General features: G+C 37.2%; 3 protein-coding genes across 3 annotated transcripts in view; 2 read left to right on the plus strand and 1 right to left on the minus strand.

The window, feature by feature from the left end:
- Nucleotides 1-6,097: 6,097 nt before the first annotated feature.
- On the minus strand, nt 6,098-13,601 carry LOC134815425 (uncharacterized). Its single transcript, XM_063823960.1, has 7 exons — nt 13,520-13,601; nt 13,105-13,287; nt 12,894-13,003; nt 12,091-12,201; nt 7,184-7,274; nt 6,444-6,501; nt 6,098-6,185 (listed from the first exon to the last, which is right to left on the minus strand). Exons 1-7 carry the CDS (start codon nt 13,599-13,601, stop codon nt 6,098-6,100), a joined length of 723 nt encoding a protein of 240 aa, XP_063680030.1.
- LOC134815055 (zinc transporter ZIP1-like) overlaps nt 7,430-26,601 on the plus strand; it is an 83,931-nt gene continuing 64,759 nt past the window's right edge. The window contains exon 1 of the mRNA XM_063823514.1: nt 7,430-7,453. The gene's annotated coding sequence lies outside the window, so the exon portion shown is untranslated. The remainder of the gene's footprint in view (nt 7,454-26,601) is intronic.
- LOC134815056 (zinc transporter ZIP1-like) lies at nt 21,632-26,493 on the plus strand. The gene is made up of 9 exons (XM_063823515.1): nt 21,632-21,910; nt 22,262-22,417; nt 22,798-22,852; nt 23,005-23,063; nt 23,721-23,902; nt 24,351-24,469; nt 24,650-24,747; nt 24,891-25,070; nt 25,261-26,493. The coding sequence occupies exons 1-8, from the start codon at nt 21,671-21,673 to the stop codon at nt 24,975-24,977; spliced, it is 996 nt and encodes a 331-aa protein (XP_063679585.1). The 5' UTR covers nt 21,632-21,670; the 3' UTR covers nt 24,978-25,070; nt 25,261-26,493.

Below are 26,601 nucleotides of genomic sequence, written 5' to 3' on the forward strand. Positions count from 1 at the left end.
AAGTTACTTAGTTCTCAACTTGCAGGATTCTTGGAGCGTCCTGGAGGGATCGGATTATCTCGATTGCATCAACTAAGGGATCTTGGGTACACTATTCTTATCAATCATTAAATATCAACTTTAATTTTAAATCCAGGGCTCAAAGACACATGAACTTTAGTTCAGATTCCGCTTTTTATCTGGATAATAATTGCAGCCATCACTCCTTTAGATTGTCGGTTGTCCTTATATAAACGGTACAATGTGTTTGGTGGTCGAGTTTTTCCCGTTACTCTTATCCTCATGTATCACAAAACTAACAGGAGAGCCAGCCACACCCGTACTGCTTACATCCTGAAAGGGGCAGATCTGAACATGGCAGTCCTCTCCGGATCCTACTTTATCGGTAATTTTTAAATGCTATCCTAGCGGTAACATCAGAAGACCACGTCTCTCATTTCATTGTGCAGTGATTTTATTAAAGATGTAGCTCCCTAGCTAGCCCAAACAATTGGAAGATTGTGGTCACACATCACACTTGTCCCGCATGTTACAGGGCAACTGTAAATCTAGGAAATGCTACCTATGTGAGGCCTCAAACAGTATTATCAAGCTAACTTCCAGGAAGATACGACAAACAAGGGTAACGACATTGTATTTGGGTGACGGATCAGCGCTGCTAGATCACTCTTAAATCCTCTCCTTCCACATAACCTGCTGGACGCTCATACTCGGCTACTTCTACGACCTCAGTGATCACATCAAACACAGGGCTTTGTGAGGGATGTCAGGCTGGTCTGTGTGTTGGTCGCGAGCTCCTCTCCTAAGAGTATGTGGCATTTAGCGATCATAACATAGTAAAATGACCTGTCTCACTAAGAACTCATGAACGATAAACATTGTCCTCGGATTCATAGTGATATGAATTGTGACGGTGTTCGAAAGAAGCCAGAAATTAGATAAATGACCTGTATCACTAGACTCAATGAACGGATAAACATTGGCATCGGTATTCATCCTAGTGATATGAATTTTGTACGAGTGTTCGAGAAAGATGCTGAAATATGATTTAGATGTTAGTAGACTCTTCAGTGTCCTAAATTCCAGGTGTCCAAAGTAGTTATTGTTATCAATTTTCTCATCAAAATAATCTGCCCATAACATAGTTATAAAAGTGGAGCTGATGAGTGAGCTAAAATTGCAATCTACCTTCTTCTAAGAGATCGTACAAAACTTGTGGAATTTCGTGAGTGGATATAAGGGACACACTGAAGTTATGATGATAAAGGGACAAGAAACACGGACAAAAATTCGAGAAGAGGTTTCAAACAACTTATGAACACATGAGCTAGGTACTTGTCATTATTGTTTTGTCACTAAGTTCCAATCGTCACATAGCAGCTGTTCGTTACAAAATAAATTATACTGACTATAGACTAAGAAAATATTGTAAGTCTTTTCATTAAGCAGTCAGCTTAGTCAACAGATCAGTTTTTTTGTACGGACACCCCACATTTATCGTTTCTATACAAAAAAAAAGAAAGAAAAAAGTAACGAATTTAGAAAACCTACTTTATTAAATATAAGAGATTTTTCTGGGCTCCCTCCGAAGAGTAGTATAGGTTCTATCTATCAACGGTTACTTGCATGTTTTCATATTATACTACTATCAATGTTCTCCTCATCTGGGAGTACAACACAGCAATAGCGAGAAATACCATTATATCACTATTAACATCCTCTCCAAAACCCAGGAAAGTTTTCACTAGACAGGGGGGCCCTGCAAAAAAAGGTGACCTTCAAGCAGGAATGGATATGTGATGTTTATACCCCGAGATCTTGGCGGAGACTTTGACCCTACCAACATGATATCTGCTGAACAAGGATGAAGTTGAGGGTGGTTTTTGGGAGGATTGCAGGATGCGTTACAAGAGACTTCAGTATCTTCCCAAACTCTGCAGAGGGTTCTTCAAAGAGGTGAGGAATCAGGTTCTGAAATTAAATGAACTTTGTATATGTTTACCTTTTATCAAGTTAAACTATTTAAAATTAGACATAACATCTTTTGAAAGCTGAACAAAATAATCAACATGATTGAGGATTCCTTGGTACTGATATATTCCTGTTTTAAGATACCATCAAAACAAAATCTATCAACCCTTTTTTCCTGGTAACATGCGAACACAAAGGAAAGTCCCTGGAGACGATCAAACGAAGTTTCGGGATGGCCGCATCGGGACACAAACTTCACATCGATCAGAGGAACTTCCCATGCATGTGGAGTCTCTGCTAGATGAATGGCCCCGAGGAGCCACTAACATAGATTGATGGAGGACGCTATCAGAACCTTGGCAAGGGTAATGACGGAGCTGGAGGAGCACTACAGGGTAAGTACCAGGTCAGTACTTAGAGGCCCTTTTAGAGACACTCTCGTGGCATAGAATTCAGAATGAGGCAGCAGTGCAGTTGGACTACGACGGCAGAGGATTTAAGAGGAAGGATTGCGGCGCTGAGCGAGGCTGATACGGAAGAATCTTAAACGAAGCTACTCGGTTCTTGCAATCTGCAAAGACAGCTTTAAATGGAGATGGCGAAAAAGAGAGTTGATCTGCCGAAAAAGGAAGCATAAGAAAGCAGGACAGTCTCATGGCGAATCTTGATAAGATTATAACAGAGAACTTTGCTGAGCTTGGAACGAACAATGAAACGATGGTTAACAAAGAATTCGTTTTCAACATCAAGGTGATATCTTATCCTGGCATACAAAAAGAATTTGAAGATCGCTCTTATGTCAACAAAAAACATAATCCAAACTGACACTTTTCGAGCCCCGACTTAGAAAAGGATACCAAAATCCGCAAAATGTTTGAAATATTGTCCTTAGAGGTCATCGAAGAATACTCGAAACGTGCCAAAAAAATGGGCTCAGTCATTTCTGCTTGCCTCCAATGCTACGGTGTAGAGACCTGCATATCCTAGGCTCATAGAAAAGCTGGTGGAACAAATCAACAGATCAGCAGTGCTATCAAGGCAAGTCAAAAACTGTATCTGCTAGAAGGAATGCACTTCCTTGGAAGGATCCAAAGCATGATACACGGAACAGAGACTTGGTGGAATTTGCAAATTCTGCGAGAAGATGCTCTCCTCCATTGGAAACATTTTGGGAGTCTGAGCCATTGAACCACCAGAAATCCTGATATAACTTTTCTCGAAGATACAACAATTCGGATCCTTGTCAAGCAAATAGAAGTCTTTGCACGAGCTCATTTCACACGATTACAAGATGTGTTCAGAGTGAGTCAGAAGAAAACTCCAACTATCACTATTTCAACGATACGGCCAGTCAGTAAAAATAAACGAGACACGAAGAGCCCTTTCTCAAGTACTGTCTTCCAACCGGTCCAGGGAGGGATTCGATAAAGAATCATTCTGCTACTGCAAAGAGCATTGATGAGACATTGGACGACATCGAGGAGTTGGTTCAAAGTCTTGGAGCAGCGCATATGGTCAACTAATAGAGACATCTCACTTCTCAGTCAACGAAGGCTGAAAAATCACCACAAAAACTTAACCTTCTCAAAGAATGTATGGACACAGAGAATGTCTATATCAAGTCTATTGATGTCCATGATGAACTCATCCGCAAACAGCATTAGACGAGGAATTTAGTCTTGACGTTCAAGTAACGGAATGCCCGAGATTGGTCAGGAGTCTTCTTAATAGATGATCAGCTGAACAAGAAACCTGAACACTCAAGTACGGAAATCAGTAGCCGGTGTGAGGACTAAATTTGCTCGAATATATCTTTAGGCAAGGATTTTGAGGTTTACTATGACTTTATCAAGCTCAAACCGACTGAAGAGATTCTCTCGAGGACTACTTCCAAAGGGCATCCAAGCTCTGAATTCGGACTCTTTGCCAGTGAATCATACGTCTCTGTAAGCCGAATGAGCGTTCTTTGCAAGATAAACTGTTGTTGTGAGGACGCTCTGACCAAACACAAACACGTGTTGGAAAGTACCCACAATCTACCGAGCAGTCCTACTAAGTGGCAAGCTCTTCAGCGCCAGTACGGAATCTGATCTTCAGGAGGAAAGCTTCTAGAACAGGGAGATCTCAATTCTATCTCTACGCCAGGGTTTCACTTTTAGGTTACTCCTATCCGGAGAGAAAAGCATATCTTTTCAAAGGATACCCTCTATCTTTCAAGCTCGCCAAGGAAACTTCTAAGAGCCCAGAGAACATAGCTCATTTGCACTTGGACAATGTTTGCTCTACTGGATGTTGATAAGTCCAAACTTGAGATCGGTTTCTGAATTGTGAATGTGTCTCAAATTTGTCAGCGGAAAGGAATTTGAATGTAAGGGGGCACATTGCGAGGAGCAGTCATGAAAAGTCAAAGGCAGCAACAGTTACTTGGTTGTTCATGAGTATAAGATTTTGTGGAATGGAGCTTTAAATTGAAGAATGTACTGGGGAAATTATTATTAAAATATTATTATTATAATTACTAAATATTACTTGATTTACTTGAGATTGTTTACTTTGTTGACGCAGCATTTTTTTTTTATGTTTATAGAAACAAAATTGGTTTTTTTTTTTTTTTTTTTTTAAATTGCGATCGATTGTTTTTTATTTGATTTTTTCATTCCTCGTCATTACTTGATATTGTGATATTTGAGAGTATTTTTGAATTTGATTTAATTGCAAATGTTTCATGGTCTGGTGTATATAACACAATTCTTGATGATACTATAATCTTAAATACTAACCGTCATTATGTGACTTAATTATGTGACTACTTAATTCATAAAGATCTTTGGATTTGAATTAAGAGATGTTACTCTTTATGGGACAATAGAATGTAACTAATCGTAGCTCCCGGCGGCCTGCCTTCTAACATTATGTCCATATGTCTAAATTCTTGAGTATCAATGAATGTCACTATCATTTAACTTATAATCGTCATTAATCAATAATTTAACGACCAGTCCTGCGAGAGTTTACATTTCATACATTATGAGGTCCACATTTTACAATTTTTCTAAGATGTGATTTCTGGGAGTGGTTTGTGTTCTTCTTTTGGAGCTGATAGTTAGCTTAAAACAATATTGCTATGGTGGCTATGGCAATTACAAGATTCTGCGTCGCTATTAAACCTTGAACTATACAGATAACTGTTACACCATCAAGTTTACGCAGCTGATGGATAATAAGTATTCAAAAATAAATCTAACCTAGACTTTTAACACATTCTATTTAGTATCCATACTGCCATTAAGTTGGGATTTAGTTTATCTTGTTTTAAGCTGTGTCATCTTCAATACAGTGACAAAAATGTTTCCTGTAAAGGTGGAAGGCACCTTTTCTCACAGTTCATTCTGAACAACAGTTAGTCACAATCACCTGATTTGAGGTTAGATATCTGTAATTCGTACGGAAAGATTTCTTGGCCCGTGATGTTGGCGTAACATGTGATAGACGTCATGCAGGATTTCATCTGTTTATTAGAAATATCTGTTGAGTGTATAATAACATGGTATCTGAGAGTATAATTATACAGATTTTTTTTTTTTTTTTTCCTATTCCTAAGTTTGTTCGATATTAAGCGGAAATAATATAATAATAATACTAAATATTGTATATTAGTAATAACTGAAACAGGCATTTTGATATGTGTGTTATAGTTATTTTATAATATGTGTGAATGATGTGTTGGACTTAAATACTACGAAACCATATGGATAAGTAACCATGATGGTTTAATTAACTAATACGTATCACAAAAGCTAAGCGAAGAAGGTTATGTTTTAACGCGTTACCTGAATTTCCATAGTACCCGAGCTCTCGTCCCAAAAACGTCCTACATATTTAAAATGTTTATTTCACCCAGACAATCAAATTTCTAAATAAACGGTGAGAAAATTTGTACGAGACGATGAAAATGCGCCGAAAAGGTTTCGTAAACATATTTACTTTTTCCGACATTATGAATTGGGAAGAATACAAATTTTCTCTTCGATTTAATTATAATGGTATAGTTATTAATTTGCCAATTGTTTATCAATTCAAATGATTGTAAACTCACGGTATAACTCGACAGACTGCGGAAAGCATGTTATCTTATTGTGTTGTGAAGGAGCAAGAGTTGTATGGTCTTCCCTCCAGTTTGAATGTTTTTGAAGTCCATACCAGGCGACCAAGCTCTGAAATTGCGCCATAAATTGAGACGCTGATAAAAACTAATTTCACATTCAATCTTTACTTTTAGTTTATATTGTTCGACTATCTTAGATATGCACATGAGTGAACGATCGTTTTTATGTGTTGGAATTATTCCAATTACATCCGTATGCTATAAACTTATAAAATTAAAACGAATCGGAAGATCTTTAATCAACTATAAATACTTAAAACATCTTGAATTACTTTAATCACTCTAATAATGATTGCAAATAACTCACGAGGTTATGTAACAGCCGAGTAGCTCGTATCCAGGTGGACACTCTAACTTTGTGCCTCCTGTTATAATGAGAATATTGTTACAATACATTTTACTTGTTTACTTAGACAAGGGAATATTTTAAAAGGTACGAAAGGTCGGGGTTTTTCCGAGAAAAAAAACACCATATTTTTTGGACTACCAAAATTTAGGTCACCATATTTTTTCCCCCAAATTATTTTCACGTATTTTCTTTTTTAATTATGGACTTTGTTGATTACTATCTATATAGTAAAAACTAAACAATATGATTCATCCAACAAATGAACACTAGTATTAGACCTGGGAAGTGGGAATACACTGGAGAGAGAAACGTCCCTGAATCAAGAAGATCAAGCAGAAATTGACTTGTGATTTTTCAAATTTCAAGTGTGGTCTGGTTTTCGGCAAAAAATCCCATATTTTCATTCCCAAATCATTTAGGTCACCGGAATTTCTTCGAGTATAAATATGTCTCGTAATGTAGTCGCCAATTCATCTTTTTTTTTTTTGCAAACTTCAACTTTTTATGCCAAACTAACCCTCTATTGTTAGCATTAGTTATTAGTTTTGGAGTAAAATGGAGTATTAGTAAAAGTAGACGTGAATTCATAAATTCAGAGAGAACTTTATGATGACCAATGTGAATTAAGAGACTGATTAGAATTAATGATATCAAAATGAATATGAGATCTTTAAATGAAGGTTGAACGACGAACGTACCAGTAACCCAATTAGCTTGCTTCAAGTGTTTGTATTTCGTAATCTCTGTGTTAGTTGAACAAGTTCTCTCCTTTCTACACGTGGCGGTCACCTGTATACAATATGAACTTACTTCTTGCTCAATTCAATAAATGATTTGAAAATTAGATAATATAACCGTTTCTGTAGAATCACAATTATCATGAAGGTTTTTCGACCATTGATTATTAATTTTTTAAATTTGTATCAGTTTTAATACTTTCAACACTACTATATAACAAATAATTAGAGGTTTTTACTGCGTTTTAACGAGACCAACAGCTTTTAGTGGGTTTATCATGTACTTTTCAGCACTTACCACTCTATAATTTTTGGTTTGAGTTAAGTAGAGAGGTCTCAAATCCTTTTACGCAAGGTTATCACTGATGTCTATGACAAGATGGAAAAGGTGAGTTAGAAACGTTTAAAAACGACAGTTTAAAGGTAAGAAGAAAGTTGGATACTATAATTGCAGATTCTTTAGACTTACCACAGGAATAACAGCCGGATTTGTTTGAAGTTATAAGGAATATACAGTTCAGTAGAGGGCCGAGTCACTCTGAAGACCAGGTCTATACTAGACACACCTGCACCACAGGAAGGACAGCTCCGAGGCACTTAGATTTAGTGAGAAAAGGAGCTAGCACAATTTAGACAAATTCTCATTGAGCACAATAAAGGTGGTCCAGATATTATACCTGAGATTAAGACCAATCTCGGACCCAGTGAGACTCATACTTTAACTCTGGAAGGGCAGAATGAGGCAGATAAGATAACAGAAGAACTCTGGTCCTCAAAGGTGAAGAAACATGTTGCATCAATACTGCCCAGCATCCCTATTAAGGGGGTCTCAGGTGTCAAAGAAGGCACAGCAAGGTTAATATTCAAGAACAAGGAACTTATGGAGAAAGCTAAAGATGCTCTTAGTGTGGACTATAAAGTGTCTGCAAAATCCCACACCGTGACAATGCTTGAACCTAAGCTTACTATGTATGATCTCAAGGGAGATTTTGAGTCATCTGAAGAATTGCGCCAGAGCATCCTTGATAAGAACAGTTCCATTAAGAGTTTAGTTGAAGATGAGAACAACACTTTCAAGGTTATTTTCTTGGAGAAAAACAAGACCTGGGCATGCCTACAAGTGTCAGTGAAAATCAGGCAGTCTATAAGGGAGTCAGGTGACTTTGTACACGCTGATCTTGGACAGTACAAAGTTAAGGATAGGTATCATGTAATCCAGTGCTTTGACTGTCAGAGCTTCGGACACATGAGTGGCAGTGATTACTGTAAGTGTAAGAAGTATAATGCCGACCCAGTGTGCTTCTACTGTGCAGGTGCCCACAAATCGAAAGATTGTGAGAAGAAAACGGCAGGCCAAAGATCTAGTATCAAGTGTACGAACTGTAGCAACAGTAAAGACAAGAATGTCAAAGATAAATGCAAGACACATTCTGCAGCTGACAGATTATGCCCATCTTATGTGAGAGAGCAGAGTTATATCATGGCCAGAACGAGCGGATGTGAAACATCAAAAAACTCTTATCTCCAGTGGGCAAAGATTCGACAAAGAGAGCTTGGGATAAACTAGTCTTAGCCACGTTTAATGTTAATCGTCTAGTGAACAAGACAGTAGAGGTTCTTGAACATCTAACTGATGAGGGGGTTGATATCTGTTTTCTTCAGGAGACTTTTCTTAAGGAAGCAGATACTGCAAAGCTACAAGAGATACGAGATTATGGTTGGGGTATTTTATCCAACCCAAGGAAGCATCGTAGTGGTGGAGGAATAGGTATGATTTTCAATAAGAACCTTAAGTTGAAAAGCAACGGTAGAGTCAAGAAGTACAAGTCTTACCAAGTCATGGAAGTTATACTTGAAACAAATAGTGGGATAATCAGACTTATTGATGTGTATAGACCGCCTTACACCAAAAAGGCCAGGTACACTGAGTGCCACTTCTTGGAAGAATTCAGTGAATACCTGTGTGATTTGTCCGGTAAGCCAGGAACCCCGGTGATTGCAGGGGATTTTAATTTACATGTTGAAAGACCTAAAGATCTTTACCCCGCAAAGTTTCTTTCCCTTCTTGATCAGCTTGGTTTCATCCAATGTGTACCACTAGAAAGAACTCACAATCAAGGAGGAACTCTTGACCTCGTGATAACGACCAAAGTCTTCAAAGACTCTATAACTTCTATCAACATTGTGGAATCTGGGACTAGATCAGATCATTTTCTTGTTAAATTTGTAGTGTCTGTGAGCCTGAAGACCTCTTTGAATGATACTAGGGTGATGAAATACCGTGATTTTAAAAGTATTGTGGTTGAGGATTTTAAAGCAGATATTTTGGTTTCTGATCTCTGTAAAAGAGATGCTTGGTGCTCTGAGAGTCTTGATGAGTCAGTTAAGATGTACAATAGTATTCTATTGGAACTTATGGACAAGCATTGTCCTGTGATCAGTAAGGAGATGAAGAGTGAAGACAAAGGTAAACCTTGGATGGATCAGGATCTGAAAGCTTTACAGAGGCAGAGGAGAGCAGCTGAGAGAGCCTGGAGGAAAGGCAAGGGACAGAAGGATATTTTTGTCAACCTCAGGAACAAATTTATTGTCATTGAGCGACAGAAGAGGATTACTTACAATAGAAAAGCCCTCTTAGCCTCTGCGGGAGATACGAAGGCTCTGTACAAGAAAGTTTATAGACTCACGGGTGAAACTACCCAAGAAAGGCCACATGGTAATGACACTAAAAAACTTGCAGAAAGTTTTAAAGTTTTCTTTGCTGATAAAGTGAATGATATCAGACTTGGGATAGAAGAAGAAGGAAGTCATATCGGAGGGAACTTGTCATCGTCAGAGAATCTTGAAAGTACCTATTCAGGGCCATCATTTGATAAATTTCACTCCATCACTAGGCAGCACCTGTTACACACCATTTCTAAGATGTCTAACAAGTTTTGTAGTCTTGACCCTATTCCAACTTTCATGTTGAAGAAATGCTCTCAGGAGTTGGCACCGATCCTCCTGCACATAATAAACGGTTCTATGTCGCAAGGTGTGTTTCCAGCCGAGATGAAGACTGCACTGGTCAAGCCCACTATCAAGAAGAAGAATGCTGATCCAGATATTCTGAAGAATTACAGACCAGTCTCAAATCTTGCAGTTATGTCTAAACTGATTGAAAAAATTGTACTTGAGCAGTTGAACAATCACTTACATTTGAACAGTCTGCATTGCCCAGTTCAGTCTGGATACAGAGCGAACCACAGTTGTGAAACCCTGATGGTCAGGATGGCAGACGATATTCTTAAGGAAGTGCAGAAGAACAACATTGTGATTGTAGTCCTACTTGATCTCTCTGCTGCTTTCGACACGATTGATCATACAATCCTTCTTAAGAAGCTGGCAAAAGATTTTGGTATTAAGGACTCTGCATTGAAATGGTTTAGTTCATACCTCTCAGGCAGGTTTTTCAAGGTTAAGTTAGATGACTCATTATCTGACTTCCTGTGTCTGTTGTTTGGGGTACCCCAGGGCTCTCTATTGGGACCTATCCTGTTCATCTTATACATTAAGCTGCTCCAGGAAATAGCTAGAAAGTATGGTCTCGATATACAGCTTTATGCAGATGACTCACAACTTTATATAGCTTTCCACCCGATGAGACCCATGGAGCTGCAGAATGTCACTAGTAGGATCAATGACTGTCTGTCTGAAATCAAAGTATGGATGGTTAATAATTTCATGAAACTGAATGAGAGCAAGACAGAATTGTTAGTCATTGGAAAGCCTTTGGTACTGAAGAAGTTTGACCTTGAAATAACAATAAAGTTTGGTGACACCATCATTACACCAACTGTATGTAAAAACGATACCTGGAAGAGTCTTGGAGTGTTACTAGATGAATCTCTCAACATGGAAAGGCAGATAAACAACGTTAGGAAGAACTGTTGTTGGACAATGAATAATCTAAGAACTATCAGAAAGTATCTAGATGAGAGAGTTAAGCTCATGCTGGTCAAACAACTGATCATATCAAAGCTGGACTATTGTAATGCCCTTTACACGAATCTTTCAAAGACTAGAGTGAAGAAGCTGCAATCTGTTCTAAATGCAGGGATACGTTTCATTTACGACATCTATGACAGAAATACTGACTTGTCTCCTTTCTACAAGAAAGCTCATATCCTCCCTGTTGAAAAGAGGATATTTTTCAAAGTGTGCCTCATCTGTTTCAAAGTGGCCCATGGATTGGCACCAATGTACCTCCAAGAGTTGGTTCAAATGAACAGAGATGATAAGGCTGTCAAAGAAACCAGAACAAAAACAGCATGCAACCTTCTTACCTAAGTTCTCTAAATTGAAGGCAACTAGCAGGCGGTTCAGCAACTATGCACCTGAATCATGGAATTCTCTCCCTCTTAATGTCCGTAACATCGAGAATATTGTCTCTTTTAAGGGTAAGTTAAAGAACTATTTGTATGATCAGCTATAGCCTGGTTAAGCTATTTTTTGTGGCTTCTAGTCTTTTTTGTGTTATTTTTTGTTTTCCGAGTATCCACTTCTTTTTTTTCTGGTTTTTATCGGTGTGTCAATAAAATCAATTATGTAATATGTATACTTTAACCATTTTTCTGCGACAGTTAATCTGATATTATCTCTTTAACATTATTTAGTATTTTTTGATTTATGAGACCCGTGTTTTGTTTTTAACTTTCTGCTCCGAGGAGGAGAGAAAGTTATTTGAGGAGAGCCGCTCAGACATGGGTACCGTATTGTATAAATTATTTAGTTATCTTTATACAATATCTTTGTCGCATAGTAGCGGGGTAGTAAATACAGTGTTTCGTTTCGTTTCGTATCATGTAAAACACGCAATCAGAACTTACATCGACATGTTTTCTGGAGGACGCGGACATAGACACATAGCAGGAGTCCTTGTAAATTGTTACACCGTCCAGAATAGAAGACATCGGATAGTTGGAGTAGCAATCAACTGCCTGTCAAGCACTTTATCAATATTACTTTTATACATTAACTAAACTTAACAATATATATATATATATAATACACTCAAAAACCCTGTTATGTATTTTTAATTTAATTTCATTGATTTGATGTACGCAATCAAATCTTGTCACAGAGTTTAATATCCTTTTCTTAAATATTTTTTATAAGCTGAGAGCTCAGTTCTTTTTACCTGCTGGCCTCAAGTGTAAAATGCGAAAAATGTCTTCCTTTAATTCAAAAATGTATGAGGGCATGATGTAAAATAACTACTAAAGTTCGAATTTGAGGTATTCTTATTTCTTACGAATTAGCCAACGCATTACTCATCACCTCTCAGAAAAGAAGAGGTGAAGTTTTACTTTCTCATAAACCTTCCCTGTTGCACAAATATCAGGATCACTCTGCCAAGTTATAAATCAACATCATAAACTTTATAGAGTGATCCTAATATTTGTGATATTAATGCTAGATCGCCACTGAAACAGGATGAGAAAAATGCCACCATGGTGGCACTCACCAAATATTTCAAAAACCGTGCAATTGGTACCACTAGAAACATGGCTAAACATGGCGCCATCGGTCAAACTAAAATTTGCGACAAAAGCCATCGGTTGCAGATTTCAGTGATGATTAACATGATTAAGAATGAAAATAACGAGCCAGTGGAGTTCTGTTAACAAACCTTGTAGCCATTTGCACATCTTGCTGTTGCAAATTTGTCATCCCCTATCGCTGTTGTTGTTGCAGTTACAGTAGTCTGTTGCCAACAATCCTTTAATGCAGCCTGGGATCCTGAAGAATAGCAAGTGCTGATGAGGTTTGAACAAAATCTCATTTAATGAGCGGAATAACACAACAATTGTTTACAACCTAAATTCTGTATTTCATTTTACCAGGTTGAGAGGAGATGTCCTCAGAAGCTAGCTTAACACAGAGACTCCTAGAGACCACTGCAGCAACACAGTTCGGGTCCTCATCACACCAATTCTGACATGTCAAGTAGTCTGTAAACTGCTGCTGTCCCAACTTGTGGGACGTGGGGTAGCTACCTGTACCGCCCTCCCAGCATGATGAGTCTGGGAGAAACATGGGTTATGGGGTGTCTGGGGAGGAAGCATGGGTTATGGGGTGTCTTGGGAGGAAGCATGGGTTATGGGGTGTCTGGGGAGGAGACATGGATTATGGGGTGTCTGGGGAGGAAGCATGGGTTATGGGGTGTCTAAAAAAGAAGTATATACAACTACATACCTATCTAACAAGAAAATAAATTAACTTAAGATGAAGATGACGCTATTAGTAAAAACTTACCGGAGGATTGAGCAAGACAAAATTTGTCTCTTTTAAGACTGATTATAAGGAATAAGATAACCTTCAAATAGGGTCTTATCATGCCTGGGTTTTACAAATAAAGATATTGAAAAAAACTTAATTTTAATTACAAATCAGGATTAATTTAATGTCAATACTGCTAGTTGGATAGTATCCGGTTGAAAGAGACAAGGACAAATAAAAGTTAAAACAGGAAGTTAGGAATGTAGGCAAATTTTCGGCGTCAACACCATCTTCAGGCTATATAAATAGGTAATCATGAGACTAATAAACAGCGAACTATATATAATACTCCAACATTAATTGTTAAATGTTAATGACAATAGTAGTCAGGTATACAAATTATGATGAGCATATAAATAAAAGAGTTAAAAATTGAAGGGAAATGCATGACTGTAATATAACCATTTAAGCCAGTTATGAACTATCAGTGATTAACTACTGAAAATTTGGTATGGATAATACCAATACTTATAGCGTAACCTGGCGTGCGGCTGGGATTTCACTATCGCAGTTGAAACGGTGCAAAATTATTAATCCGCTCAGTCGAAAACACGCATCAAATAAAATTCCATGTGACAGAAAAACATACCTAAAACAAAATTATGAAACATCACCAGATGTAGAGAACACACTTAAATATATTTAACGTATTGGAACGGAATTTTGTGCTCCAATTAAGCTTCCTAGTGGCGGGTAAAAAAGGGTAATAAATAAAATTAAAATGAACATGGTACATTCAATAAAATAAAGTGATGCCATTGATACTGAAAATCGAAACTGAAGGAATAAATAGATAAATAAAAGGGAGATTATTATTATTCCTCCAGCTGATTAAGAATCAGCTGGAGGAAAACACTGAAAATGCGTATGAAAGCTGATGATGAACCTACACAAATATACACAGGCTAAAAGCGAAATAATAACATGTGTGTACACGCTAATATGTACACAGTAGAATGTACATATAATTCATAAATAAACACTAGAGTAGCTACGCAACGCTCGAGCTAATGGTCTGAAGAACATCTATAATGCTCAGTGCTCACTTGTGGACAATGACAGATAAACTTATAAATCTCAGCCTTGGTTCGGTATTCAACATCCTATTATTGCTTTACTCAGTTTAAACTATCATAATATGTAATATATGTTTCAGAAAATTATGTAATGTAACGTGATGGAGGTTCTTTAAGCGGGAAATTCCAGTCCAAACCCTGGAAACATGACATAAAGGATTTGTTTTACTTGTTGCATGAAAAGCACTAATAACTAAGTCAGCAGAACAGGTCCAGAGAGTTTCATGCGGGTACCTACACTCTACAGACTAGAGTGCAAATTACAACTGCAAGAGGGTTGTAACCTTTTAGTTTTGCTATTTACTATTTTGTGTTTCTCTTCTTGTATTGCAGTCGACCTTCCTTCAGTATTTTGATGTGTTTAATCTACATAGCCGGACTTAATCTTTTCTGAGATAAGCAAAATACTGGGGTCATAACATAGTGACTCCACTTCAGAAAATGCATTCATACTTAGTTACTAACTTTATTTTAAAACAATTGCAATATAGTTGTAAATAGATTTATCCAAGTTTTAATTAATGCTTGACAACATTTATATATATGTATTATAAATATACAAAACAATATCACGTCAGTCTTTATGATTAGAAAGTGGATTTGTTCGTTCCACGCGAAACCTCCCCATAATATGTGTTAAAATTAAACCGAGTTTAACTTTAAGCCTTCAAACAAAACAAAAAAATATAGAATCATGCTGCGTTATCATGCAAATAATGAATAAAGCTTGCTAGCAGATTTAGTGCAAATTATCAGGTTTAAAATAATCATTCTTAAATTGTTTGTCTCGGGGAGTTTTTGACTATTGTAGTCGTACAAAGTCCGACGTTTAAGTGGGATCTGAAACCTTTTAAATTGTGTGTTTCGTTACATAAAATTCGTACTAGTAATAGTACTACACGAAATTTATTCTTCGGAATTTCAGTAGTTATGTATTTTTAGATCTATAAGATCCGTTGAGGTTTCCCAACAAAACGCTGCTTCTCAAACTAAAAATTGTGACATAACGCCGATAGTTTGCTCATACTCATACTCATATTCTCGTAGAGACACTGTTATATTATTACTATTCGGCTTTCGCATATTCTCAATGAAGCATCTAACATCACCGTGTACCTAACATATTTGAACTCTGGTCTCTGTATACTTGTTAAATCTTAATAATGTCATTGTAAGACTAATCTGCAGGATTAAGTGAACAATTTTAACTTATTTTGAAACTTGAGCACTTACGAATGGTCATGAGTTATGACATATACGCGATTTTGAATTTATTATGCCTTTTTCTACACACAGTCTAGCTCAGAAGACATATGTTAATTCGCCTATGTTGCCCGCATTTTGCTTTACTTTGAAATGGCTAGCTTGTCATACAACACATGTCGCTATTGGCGATTGCTTGGCGCAATATGTGTCAAGTGATCAGTACATTTTCTACTCATTAATGCCATTTATACATGACAAATTTCGAATATGGTGTAGGCACAATTATGCTATGGCGATTGGGGTATTCATTAAACTTCGTTTGATTCAGAAGTAAGATGCGACGCCATTCCTAGTGGGAATGGCGTCGCTTCTGAATACAGGCGTAACACTAACCAATAATGACACTTGCACGTAAAGGACATTAACCGACCCCTCATCTAGGGTTCCCCATTAAACATTATTAGACGTCTGACTGTGTCATGTTAAGTGAGCAGTGAGCACGTAGCTCATAACCTCCAATAACAAGATTAAAACGGCTTTTGGACTGATGATCAGATAATGCTACCATTGACCACGTCATCGGAGATCAGTCTTAACTAAGTTACATGCCCGCAGTTTTGTAAAGTTTATATAGTGCGTACACGGAGTATTGGGCTCATTTCACAATTCACAGTTTAGTGTTTACTCTTTAGCTTTGTGATCTAATAATTGATGTATAGTGGATTCAACTTCGTTTGCTTCTACTTCCCATAGTTTTGCTGGTGCCCGCGTTTCGGAAATTGAACCCCTTTTTAATTTGATGTCATACACGATGAAATTATAATAATTAAGGTCATTTTCCGACGCTTAGCCTCTTGATGTTGCTAAAATAATTGTCCTATTTTTGAGGTATCCGTTGAAGTATCATCATTATTTTGATAGTATTGTCGAATCCGAGTTATTTCTATGCAAGAACTTGATTGAAAATTCAAAATAGTACAGTAATAGTAATGCCCAAATAAAACGAACATTCGGTAAATAAATCGGCGGAACCATTAAAAAATAAGTTGAGACGTGCATAAAGTCACAACCAAGTTAAAACTGCTTTAACCTCTAGACCTAGTCTATACAAATCTGTAGTACAAACTACAAATGGGTGGGAGCAGTATAACACCTTCTACCAGACGCTGCTTTATATCGAGGTATAGAACCGTGAAACGTAGAACAAAGGGAACTGTTAAGACCTTTGTTTGAAGCTTTTTGTTTTTCCGGATCTTGAGTATAGCCAGGAGAAGAGATGATATATAACAAGACTGGTACTCTCTTGTTATCGGTTATATCCTTATAAAGTTATTAGGTAAACTTTCTTTAGTTTGTGGAGTGGTGTACTTAAAGCTTGTTTCTTTGGAGTGTAGCTCGATCTTCATGCTCAAGCAAAAGCTGCACTGCAGGTAGGAAATCAGTTCTTCCGCGTAGCGTCTTCATGCGAGTAATTAACGTCTCTTCAGATAAATTCTCTTTTCCAAAATTAAGAAGGAGCGTCTTTACAAGTTCTCTAAGAGGGAAGCTAGAGCCTTTGTCTCACAGTCAGACTCCTTATATTAGCCTGAGAGACAAATATGTCATATCGTTGGAGTATAGGAAGTGCCACACTTGTAAACTGAGCTAAATCGGAGCCAATAAGTGTTGGTCATTTAATAGAGCGGGCCGGTACAGGTACAATTATACATAGCCTTCGCTCATGTCGATTTTCGTTCTACCAGCATGCAGGATATTCTGGATTTTAGCACAGAGCACGTGACTTCCTCTTTAAATTGAAGACAAGTTATTTAGACTAGAATGTATGTGGATTGTTAGACGTGCAATGTGGCACAACATTCGGAGAAATAACCCAGTAAAGCTAGACCTAAATATACTGTTACTATATAAAAACCACAGGTAGTAAACTTAACATAGCGATAAAATACATATAAACAGGTCATCACAGAAAAAGTAAAAAGTGCTAATGAGAAGATAATAGCCCTGAACGTCCTCAAGTTACGGAAACAGACGATATTGTTTTATAAGTGGAGACCGAAGTCTTGATAGAATCCTAGAATTATTAATGATGGTAATTAGAAGCGAGTCTCAACCTGATGTTGTCTTTGAAATGGAAGAGTTTTTTATGATATCACCTTCAAATAGAGATCTGGGAAATTCAGTTTTCGCATTTTTGCCGAGCTTGGTTTTGGGAGCTTCACCATTTGAAGCCTGAAGTTCATTAAAAGATTAAATAGTACGAGAAATCACAGTAGAAATTAAAATACCTAATCCTTCATGCCTCCAACAAAAAGGGCGTATGATTTGGCATCTGAGGTTTTTATATTCATTCTGAGCACTGTAAATATTGTTGCAGTGAGTGAGAGAGTAGCGAGCACTCTGACATTCACGTATGAAACAGAAATAACCCTAGAACTCTAGAAGTTAAAACCCATTACAAGCTATACCCACATTACCGCACTATATTTTTATTGCTTTATTTTATTACGCCGTTCTTGAGGCGTGATATATTCTATTTCATTACTCGACCTGATATAACGGTAATAGATAATATCCAATGGATACTATATCTATAAACTCGCAGCTTTTCTCGCTGTAGTGTATATTTCTTGAGTCGCTTTATTCTTGAGACTACCTGGTCTGACGACCAGAGGTGTAGGAAGCCCCCCCCCCCCCCCCCCCCCTCTTCCTACACCCCTGCTGACGACAGAGCTGTCACGTGATATGTCTATAATTATTTATTAACCCTTTTTTTGTGGGGATATTTATCCTTTAACAGTGAACGACCTAATTGTAAATGCAACCCTTTAATTATAGTGTAACATATGGAAAGGAACATTCGTATGATGTTTGTGTAATTATTATCTATTGTTTCCTGAATGTAATTATGTACAACTATACCAGTCTACCCTTTTCTTTTGTTTGAGATGAGTCTTTACCGTTTTGTAGTTCTATGCTATCTTATTATGAACCTCCCTCCTCCGTTTATTATGCTTGCTTAACCATGTGTACCACTTAACCATGCATTTGGTATTTATACAATATTATGATCTTTTAAGGACACACTGTCGACCGAGACAAACCCGAGGTACAAAGGGTACAAGGGATACAAGAGACCTATAGTTCTTGTTAACTCGTCAACAGATATATTTGGAGTGTAGTTCTAGATATTACAAGTTCAGGATAACTTCAACGGCCTCATGCGATGTACGTCAATGCTCGTAACTCGCAAAACCTCCTTGCACTTTGGCATACATGAGGCTTATTGAGGCGTACATTCTGCTGTAAATATGATTCATGGACAATATACATTAAATACGTTATAATTTTGCCTTAGCTGCCTGATCTCTGCAATTGAACATGTTCTTTATAAGACGGATCTTTTGATTGCCCAGTCGAGACCTCAAATTTCCATCATTAAGTACCCACTGCAGTGAAGCTTATGTTAATGTACGGAGAAGACAAACGACTACAATTGTATGTAGCATATCATTATTATAATAAGCATCTAATATAATATTAACTCTATAACTGTTTGCACTTTGTGTAGCAATAATTTTGTTTTGTAGTTTTTAGAACCAGCATAACCAAAATACAGGAGGTTTACTAGATAAACACAATCTTCTGACTAAAATGTTTTGACCTTTATATTAAATAAAGACGTGTTTTTAATAACATCATTATATACTCTTATATTTTATGACTTATAATTCGCTCGATGTACTTGAAGAAAGTTTCAAGAGTAAGCAGTGACCTTTGCGTTCCTTTGGTAATCTGAATCCCCATGCGCTTGTACAGTAATTTAATAAACTCAGCTTTGCAGATAACTGCAATTTCCAAATCCTATTAACCAGTAAAAATTCCACACTTGACTCATTGGTTGATGGATTTAATATCGTCACAGGAACGCTGATAACAATATAATTTTTGCTGTAGCTACTGTTAATGTTTGATGTTTCGCAACTTGTTCCTCATCTCGTACGCTTAATTAACCAACCGTGGGTATTTGGTTGCGGTTTCTAGTGCTGGGTACCATAAATAATCAGTCTGTAGTACCTATAATTATTATAGCAGGAACCCGTTTAACCCTAAAGTGGTGTCGAGACTCGAGAGACTAAAATAATTATTACCTATTTAATTTGCGTTTTTGAGACCACTTGGGAGTCCAAATTTTAGGCACTTAAATTCTTATTCCTTGGCCTATTTTTTATTTTTTCATGCTTATTTGAAGGTGGGCAGTTATGTCTAAGAAACAGCGTGTGGTTCGGGTGCCGGTTGAACGCATGTAAAAGGGAGGGTATACCCGTATTTCGCTGCTTATAGTGATGCAGTCCTAGGCCCGGTTAGCTAAGGCTTCCCCGTTTCTCGCTCATTTGTGCTCCGATGGGCTTGTGACCTCTGCGGGGGTCAAGTGTAGGATGAGGGACATGGCCGACCAGGAGAAGGTTGTTTTTGGGAGATAGAGTAGGGTTGGTTTGGTGTTGTGCCTTCGCAGTTTAACTGTATCTTTACCCTTTGCGAACTAATTATGACGTAAATTTGTGAACCAATTACACCTTCGAGAAGATACTATGCTGTGCCATAACAATCTTACCTGATCAGCTCTTTATTTTGTTTCTTTCTTTGAAGAGTTTGATGTTTAAAGCTTTAACTGTAATTCGTCATTAGCTCGGCAAAGATAACAATTGTTTCCAGATTATTCCCTCCCAATTAACGCTCTGTCTAACAAGTAGAACAACGCTAATTGCTTAATTAACTGTAAACCATGTGATTATAAAATATTACACCAAACATTGTGAAGTGATAATTTCAGTTTTCGCCGATAAAATCGTCACAGATATGTTAGCTTTCTGATTTCTCTGACGCAATTTTTATGTGGATTTTTAAAAGGCAATGCGCTGTACCACTAATTTTGTGATGACTTAATCATGTGTTAATTATATATCAGCTTGGTTTAAAGCCGACATGAAAATAAACCTATGCAGAATATTGCAGATCCCACATCTCTTCTTTTAATTTTAGTCAGTGTGATTATATTTATTGCGGTAGGTATTGTTACAAATTGTTGTACATTTTGCCTTAAAATCGAAAATTGTTTATCAAAAAAGGGGCAACATTTGGACAGCTGCTCAGGTCTGTAACGGACCGTTGTCCGCTGGTAACATTAAACACTGAGTAGCAACAGTTCCGTTACCATGGTTACACCACACTGGGTAGCAACCACTACGTCACACACCCAACAACACTATAAGTGATCAACATAGTCTCGAACACACGTCAATAACATGTTGAGTGGTATGTCGTGTACACTTGTATAGTTGTACAATGTACGGTGTAATTTTGTAAATGCTATACATCAGCCGAGCCAGCATATACTGAACGTTGCTTTGACTCGGTGGCCGATTAGTACTAGCGACTGTTCTTGGATCTGATTCCGTCGGGTTATTTGTCATATTTGCTCGATCATTCGTCATTTAGGTTACTGTATTTTCTGTCAGTAAAGTATTTTGTTGACTGCTAATGAAAAGTTCTGGATCATAAAGTGTAAAATCTACAGCAACATGTTATCCTTTTATTTGCATTTGCTATGTTTTTAACCAAATTTTACTTGCTTCTTGTATCAAGCATCTATGAAAACATTTTAAGTTTTTTACACGACTTTGAGCTTTGTTTACCACCTATTTTCTATGATTTTTCACTTGATACTCGCTTTTATTTTTTATCTTATTTCTGGTAATATGATTGATTTTTTAGTGATTGAAAAAGAAATCACCATCTGGTAACAAAGTTTATCACTAAAAACCACCTTTTCCACCAGTTCGGCAAAATGTACAACATCTCCACGTCTGACCACCACCAAGAATTACCAGACCTTGCAGCAGAATCACGAGCCTCAATCGGAGCGAAATGTGGTGGAATAGTTATAATGTTCATTTTACCATTCCTCTTCGGAATAGCCCCAATCAAAGCGTCTAAAATGAAAAACGCAGCTAGATTTACAAGCATTGCTAGCTGTTTTGGAGGGGGTGTTTTCTTCGGGACATGCTTTACTCACTTAATACCAGAGGTAAGCGGAATGTTTACCTGGGAACAAATAGAGATTCGGCGGGATGACAGGCTGAGCGCCGCCCAGTAAGGGGAATGTATGCTTAACTTGTTTTCACATCATGTTTAGATGCCTTTAGAATTTTAGGAAGCGAACATAATAAACAAAATCGAATTAATCTTAATAGGAATCGATTGGATTGCTTGCTGGTAGAAAATACCAGCGTACCTATTACAACATATGATTTAGGAAATAAAGAACGGATAACTATTGAAACAATAGTTTGAAACGAAACATTATTTAAGCAAAGAAAAAAGAAATTTCCCTCAAAAAAATACTGAATAAGTTCAAAACATATGTCCTACTTTTCAGGTAGCAGTAGAGATAAACCTATGGCGAGACAGCAGTGACAACAACTTTCTGAAATCTCTACCAATAGCAGAGATACTGGAGTGTATTGGTTTTGTGAGCATACTCCTGGTGGAGAGTATGGTGGACTCCCATGGGCATGGCCACAGTCACGGCCAGGTTAGTGCAATCCTAGTGCAGCCTTTTAACGGCCGTTTAACGGCTGTTTTTCACTAGAGAAGACATTAAAGATAACATCAATTACATGTGATTACTGATTAGAGGTCAGCTGTTGTCAAATAATGGTAACAAGATAAGAGAAAGCGGCCTGCAAGAGCCAACGAGTTCAAAGGAAAAATATGATAATTGTCTGCTTTTACAATAATTAAAGTAACCACATGGAATCAACACGACGGACTGTTCCGGCACAGTTTCAATTTCAAGGAATTTAAGCCATATAGAAGTGTACAAAGTAATGATGATGAATGCAATGACTTCTATGTATGTACTCAAGCACTAAATTGGTAAACATATACATTATTGAAAGTAAATCATTTCAGCCATTAACAGACGCAAATGGGAACAAGGAAGAAACTGTATCATTAAAAGAGATGGGTCAGTGTAATTTATTAGCAAATACGTTCTAAATTTCCGGTGAAAAAATCAACATGAAAAAAGTTACCTTTTCTGTGAAGTTCTACAATGGTAACATTTTATTGCTGCAATTAAATGGTCCGAATCAAATTAATCTCTATAATTACACCCAGGTGAGACGTCTTCTTTGAGGATAAGCTCTGTCAATCCCCCACCTGTAGCACAGCCCAAGGTAAATCTAACTTGAAGTTGAATATAAAACACCTAGTTATAAATTATCAACAGAAGGAAAGTCAAAAGGAGGCTGGGACCTATAATGATAATAATGGTACTCGACTCAGTTATAAGTTGAATTATAAAGGTGGTGCCTCATGATGCTGCCTGTGCTCATCTGGTCCCTGATTATCAGGGTAATCGTCCTACACACCGTACAGCTGCTCGATAGTATGGAGATTAGAGATATTGACAGTTCTATTATTGCACGTCACCTGTACTTCCAGACCGATTATATCATTAGCTTTGTCCAGCGTGGCTTTGAGTGGGTGTAATCATGTATTTGATCAGAATCTATTAAGAACAATGTGCGAAATGCAAATGTATTTTACCCCGCCAATTGCATAATTAATTAGGTACCAAGCTTGACAAATATTGAGAAGATCATTTCGGACATATTTTATTTTCACCACGCCACTGAAATCATTATAAATCCAATGTGAAATGTAAAATTGAGTACCTAAAGTAGATACGATAAAGTTAGCACATTGAAACTTGATACGATTCCTAAAGTTATAAAGGTCCCATAGCTTCTAATTACAACTTTTTTATCTACAGTTTAAGAAATGTTTGGCTGGAAGCTATATGGGGCCTTTAAGTTGAAACTATATTTCAGAAAAAAAGCGTAGGAGTGTTGATATTCGCACTAGCTGTTCACTCTGTATTCGAAGGACTAGCTATTGGCGTGGAAGCAAAAACGATGACCTTCATCCAACTTGCTGGAGCAATACTTATACACAAATGTGTGGTGGCGTTTGCTGTGGGAACCCGGCTTATAGACGCTGGATTGAAAATTAAGTGAGTTTTCTAAAAATTATGCTTTATAGGTCCACACATGAGAGTAAGGGAACTTATAAGTTATACGTGCAATATATATTGCATGATAATCATTCAGTACCTAAGTAGAGGATTGGTCCAACGACCAACGTCCATAATGGTCGTTTTAGGATATATTTGAGGCATATGGTTGTAAATTGTCCTTTTTTCAATATCTTTTGTTCATAAGTCTAGGATTTAACTTTTAAGTACCAGGTGAGACTAAATCTTTCAGTAGTTTCTGAGCCTCAATGCACAAAATAATTCCATATTCCTCTTACCGATGTTAACGTAATCAGAAAGATTGACAGTAATTCTGGGGTTTAATTGGTCAATAATGAATATTAATCGGTTGATTGCTGTCAAATGTCAAAAAACATGCCTCACCTCCCCACCAGAATCCACATCTATTAACACACCCATTCCTCAGAGGCATTCTAACGAGTTTGACGATATTTTGTATAAGTACGCCAATAGGTATTGCGGTAGCTATGGGGATATTAGAGACTCTTGCTTCAGGATCTCATACAACTATGGCTCTTGTTTCAGGTTTGTGGTTATGTAAGACGCTAAAAATTGTGGGTAGTTATAATATCCGAGAACATAAACGAGCATACTGGCGTCCAGTTACTGCAAGAAGCATAACGATAAGATTTAAAAATCAATCAATTCCGAGTATTTTGTCACAGTTAAATTACACATTCATAACTAAGAAGTTTTCCGCTACAGGTTTGATACAGGGTCTGAGTACAGGTTTCTTCCTTTATATCACATTTGTTGAGATGATCTGCGATGAGATCAGGGACGGCAAAGATATGATGCTCAAGGTGAGATATTTTCCTGTTTTTAGCTATATTTAAATTTATTGTACAGACTTGAAGTCAAATTAATCCGCAATACCCATGGTATCCAATGATACTGAAGATGATTTTCGTCACGAAATAAATTCAATGGTAAAATTTCTTCGCAGACGCTGTTTCTAGCTATTGGAGTACTTATCATCGCTACCTCGACTGTAGTACACAACTACAGTATGCTGATACGAATGGACAATTAGCTTCTTAATTAATTACTCTAAGTTTATTACCCCCAACCTCAGCAGCCCTCCCTTTAATCACAATGAAACATCATTCACAGTTGTTTTACAGGGGTCCGGACTCTAGGGCGTAAGACTCTAGGGCGTAAGACTCTAGGGTCTTAGGGTTAGGGTTAGGGTTAGGGTTAGGGTTAGGGTTAGGGTTAGGGTTTGGGTTTGGGTTAGGGTTAGGGTTAGGGTTAGGGTTAGGATAAGGGTTAGGGTTAGGGTTAGGGTGATGGTTAGGGTTAGGGCGGTTTTACAGCTGTCCGATTATTGTGGTGAGTAATGATATGAGCAATAATCACAGCGGACCGGACCTTTATAGAGATTCGATCGATTAGGATGTTAATTATGAGTTTTTCCAATTGTGTTTTACGCCTAATTAGAGTCTGGCTTAAACGTGTTTCTACAAATTGATCAATTTAAGTGTAACGAGGAACATCCCTATACCCATCCATAATATTCCATATTAAAATATTTTTAACACTAAATTATTATTCCGGTTTAACATCCGTTGAGCTTTTGGTATGTAAAATGTTTATTCATCGTGTACAATGCGTGAAAACTGAAAGATGCAGATTTTTTATTTTGTAAATCGAACGTTGAATAGGATTTATATTCGTTGAGGACAACACATCATTTTCAATTATAAAAATAGTTTTTTTTTATTTATTCGATAAACATGATGAACAATTAATATCAATTTGCCAAATGAAATAATCCCCGAAAATGTTTACATTGATGAATTGATGAATGAATTGATGACAAATTTTCATTGAGGGATGATAACTAGAGGCAAAATAAGGTGCTGTGGTTTACGAATGATATCCTAACATGAACCACCTTATCATAATTATCACGGACATTACGTTCACGCTGAAGACCTTAGCGTGAATAATTATGTTTGTGATAATAATGTCTGTGGCATTATGGTCCGGTAAATATTTCCATTGATTTTAGTGTGTGTGTGTCCCTAGTCCTACATATGCGTAGACATGTGTGTTGCTGATAACTAGATTAGCTTATTATAGGATAAATATTATCACTCCTCAGTCACATTCTAGAATTCGGAAAAAAAGTAAGAGATGAGCCAAAAAACAGATTTTCGTGAGTATCTTAAAAACTAAGCACTTGAGACCTTATATTGCTTCATAACTTGTTTATAAATAAGGCTATTGCAGTTATTTTAGGCCAATATTCAAGTCTCTAAGTCTTTTAGAAGCCGAGATACAAAAATCCCAAATTTTCGCCTGAGGGCAATTTAGAAATTTCGCCCTGTAGGACTGGGACTAGCGATACAAAATGGGTACCTATGACTTTGGTTTGGACTGACCTAATGAAACTGAAAGACCCTGTGTTGTCGAAAAATTGTGGACATGGAAGTGCACACTCAACTACACTGAACACTCTGCTACTAGTACTAGAGTAATAGCAACTACAAACTTCTGAAGCAAATAGTAGTGCTATAACATATTTTTCTGAAAAATTGTTACACAGAAGTCTTTACATGCTTTACTCACTTTAATACCAGAGGTAAGCGGAATGTTTACCTGGGAACAAATAGAGATTCGGCGGGATGACAGGCTGAGCGCCGCCCAGTAAG

The sequence above is a fragment of the Bolinopsis microptera genome, chromosome 5 (assembly GCF_026151205.1).
Source record: "Bolinopsis microptera isolate Bmic1 chromosome 5, MBARI_Bmic_1.0, whole genome shotgun sequence".
NCBI classification, from domain to species: domain Eukaryota; kingdom Metazoa; phylum Ctenophora; class Tentaculata; order Lobata; family Bolinopsidae; genus Bolinopsis; species Bolinopsis microptera.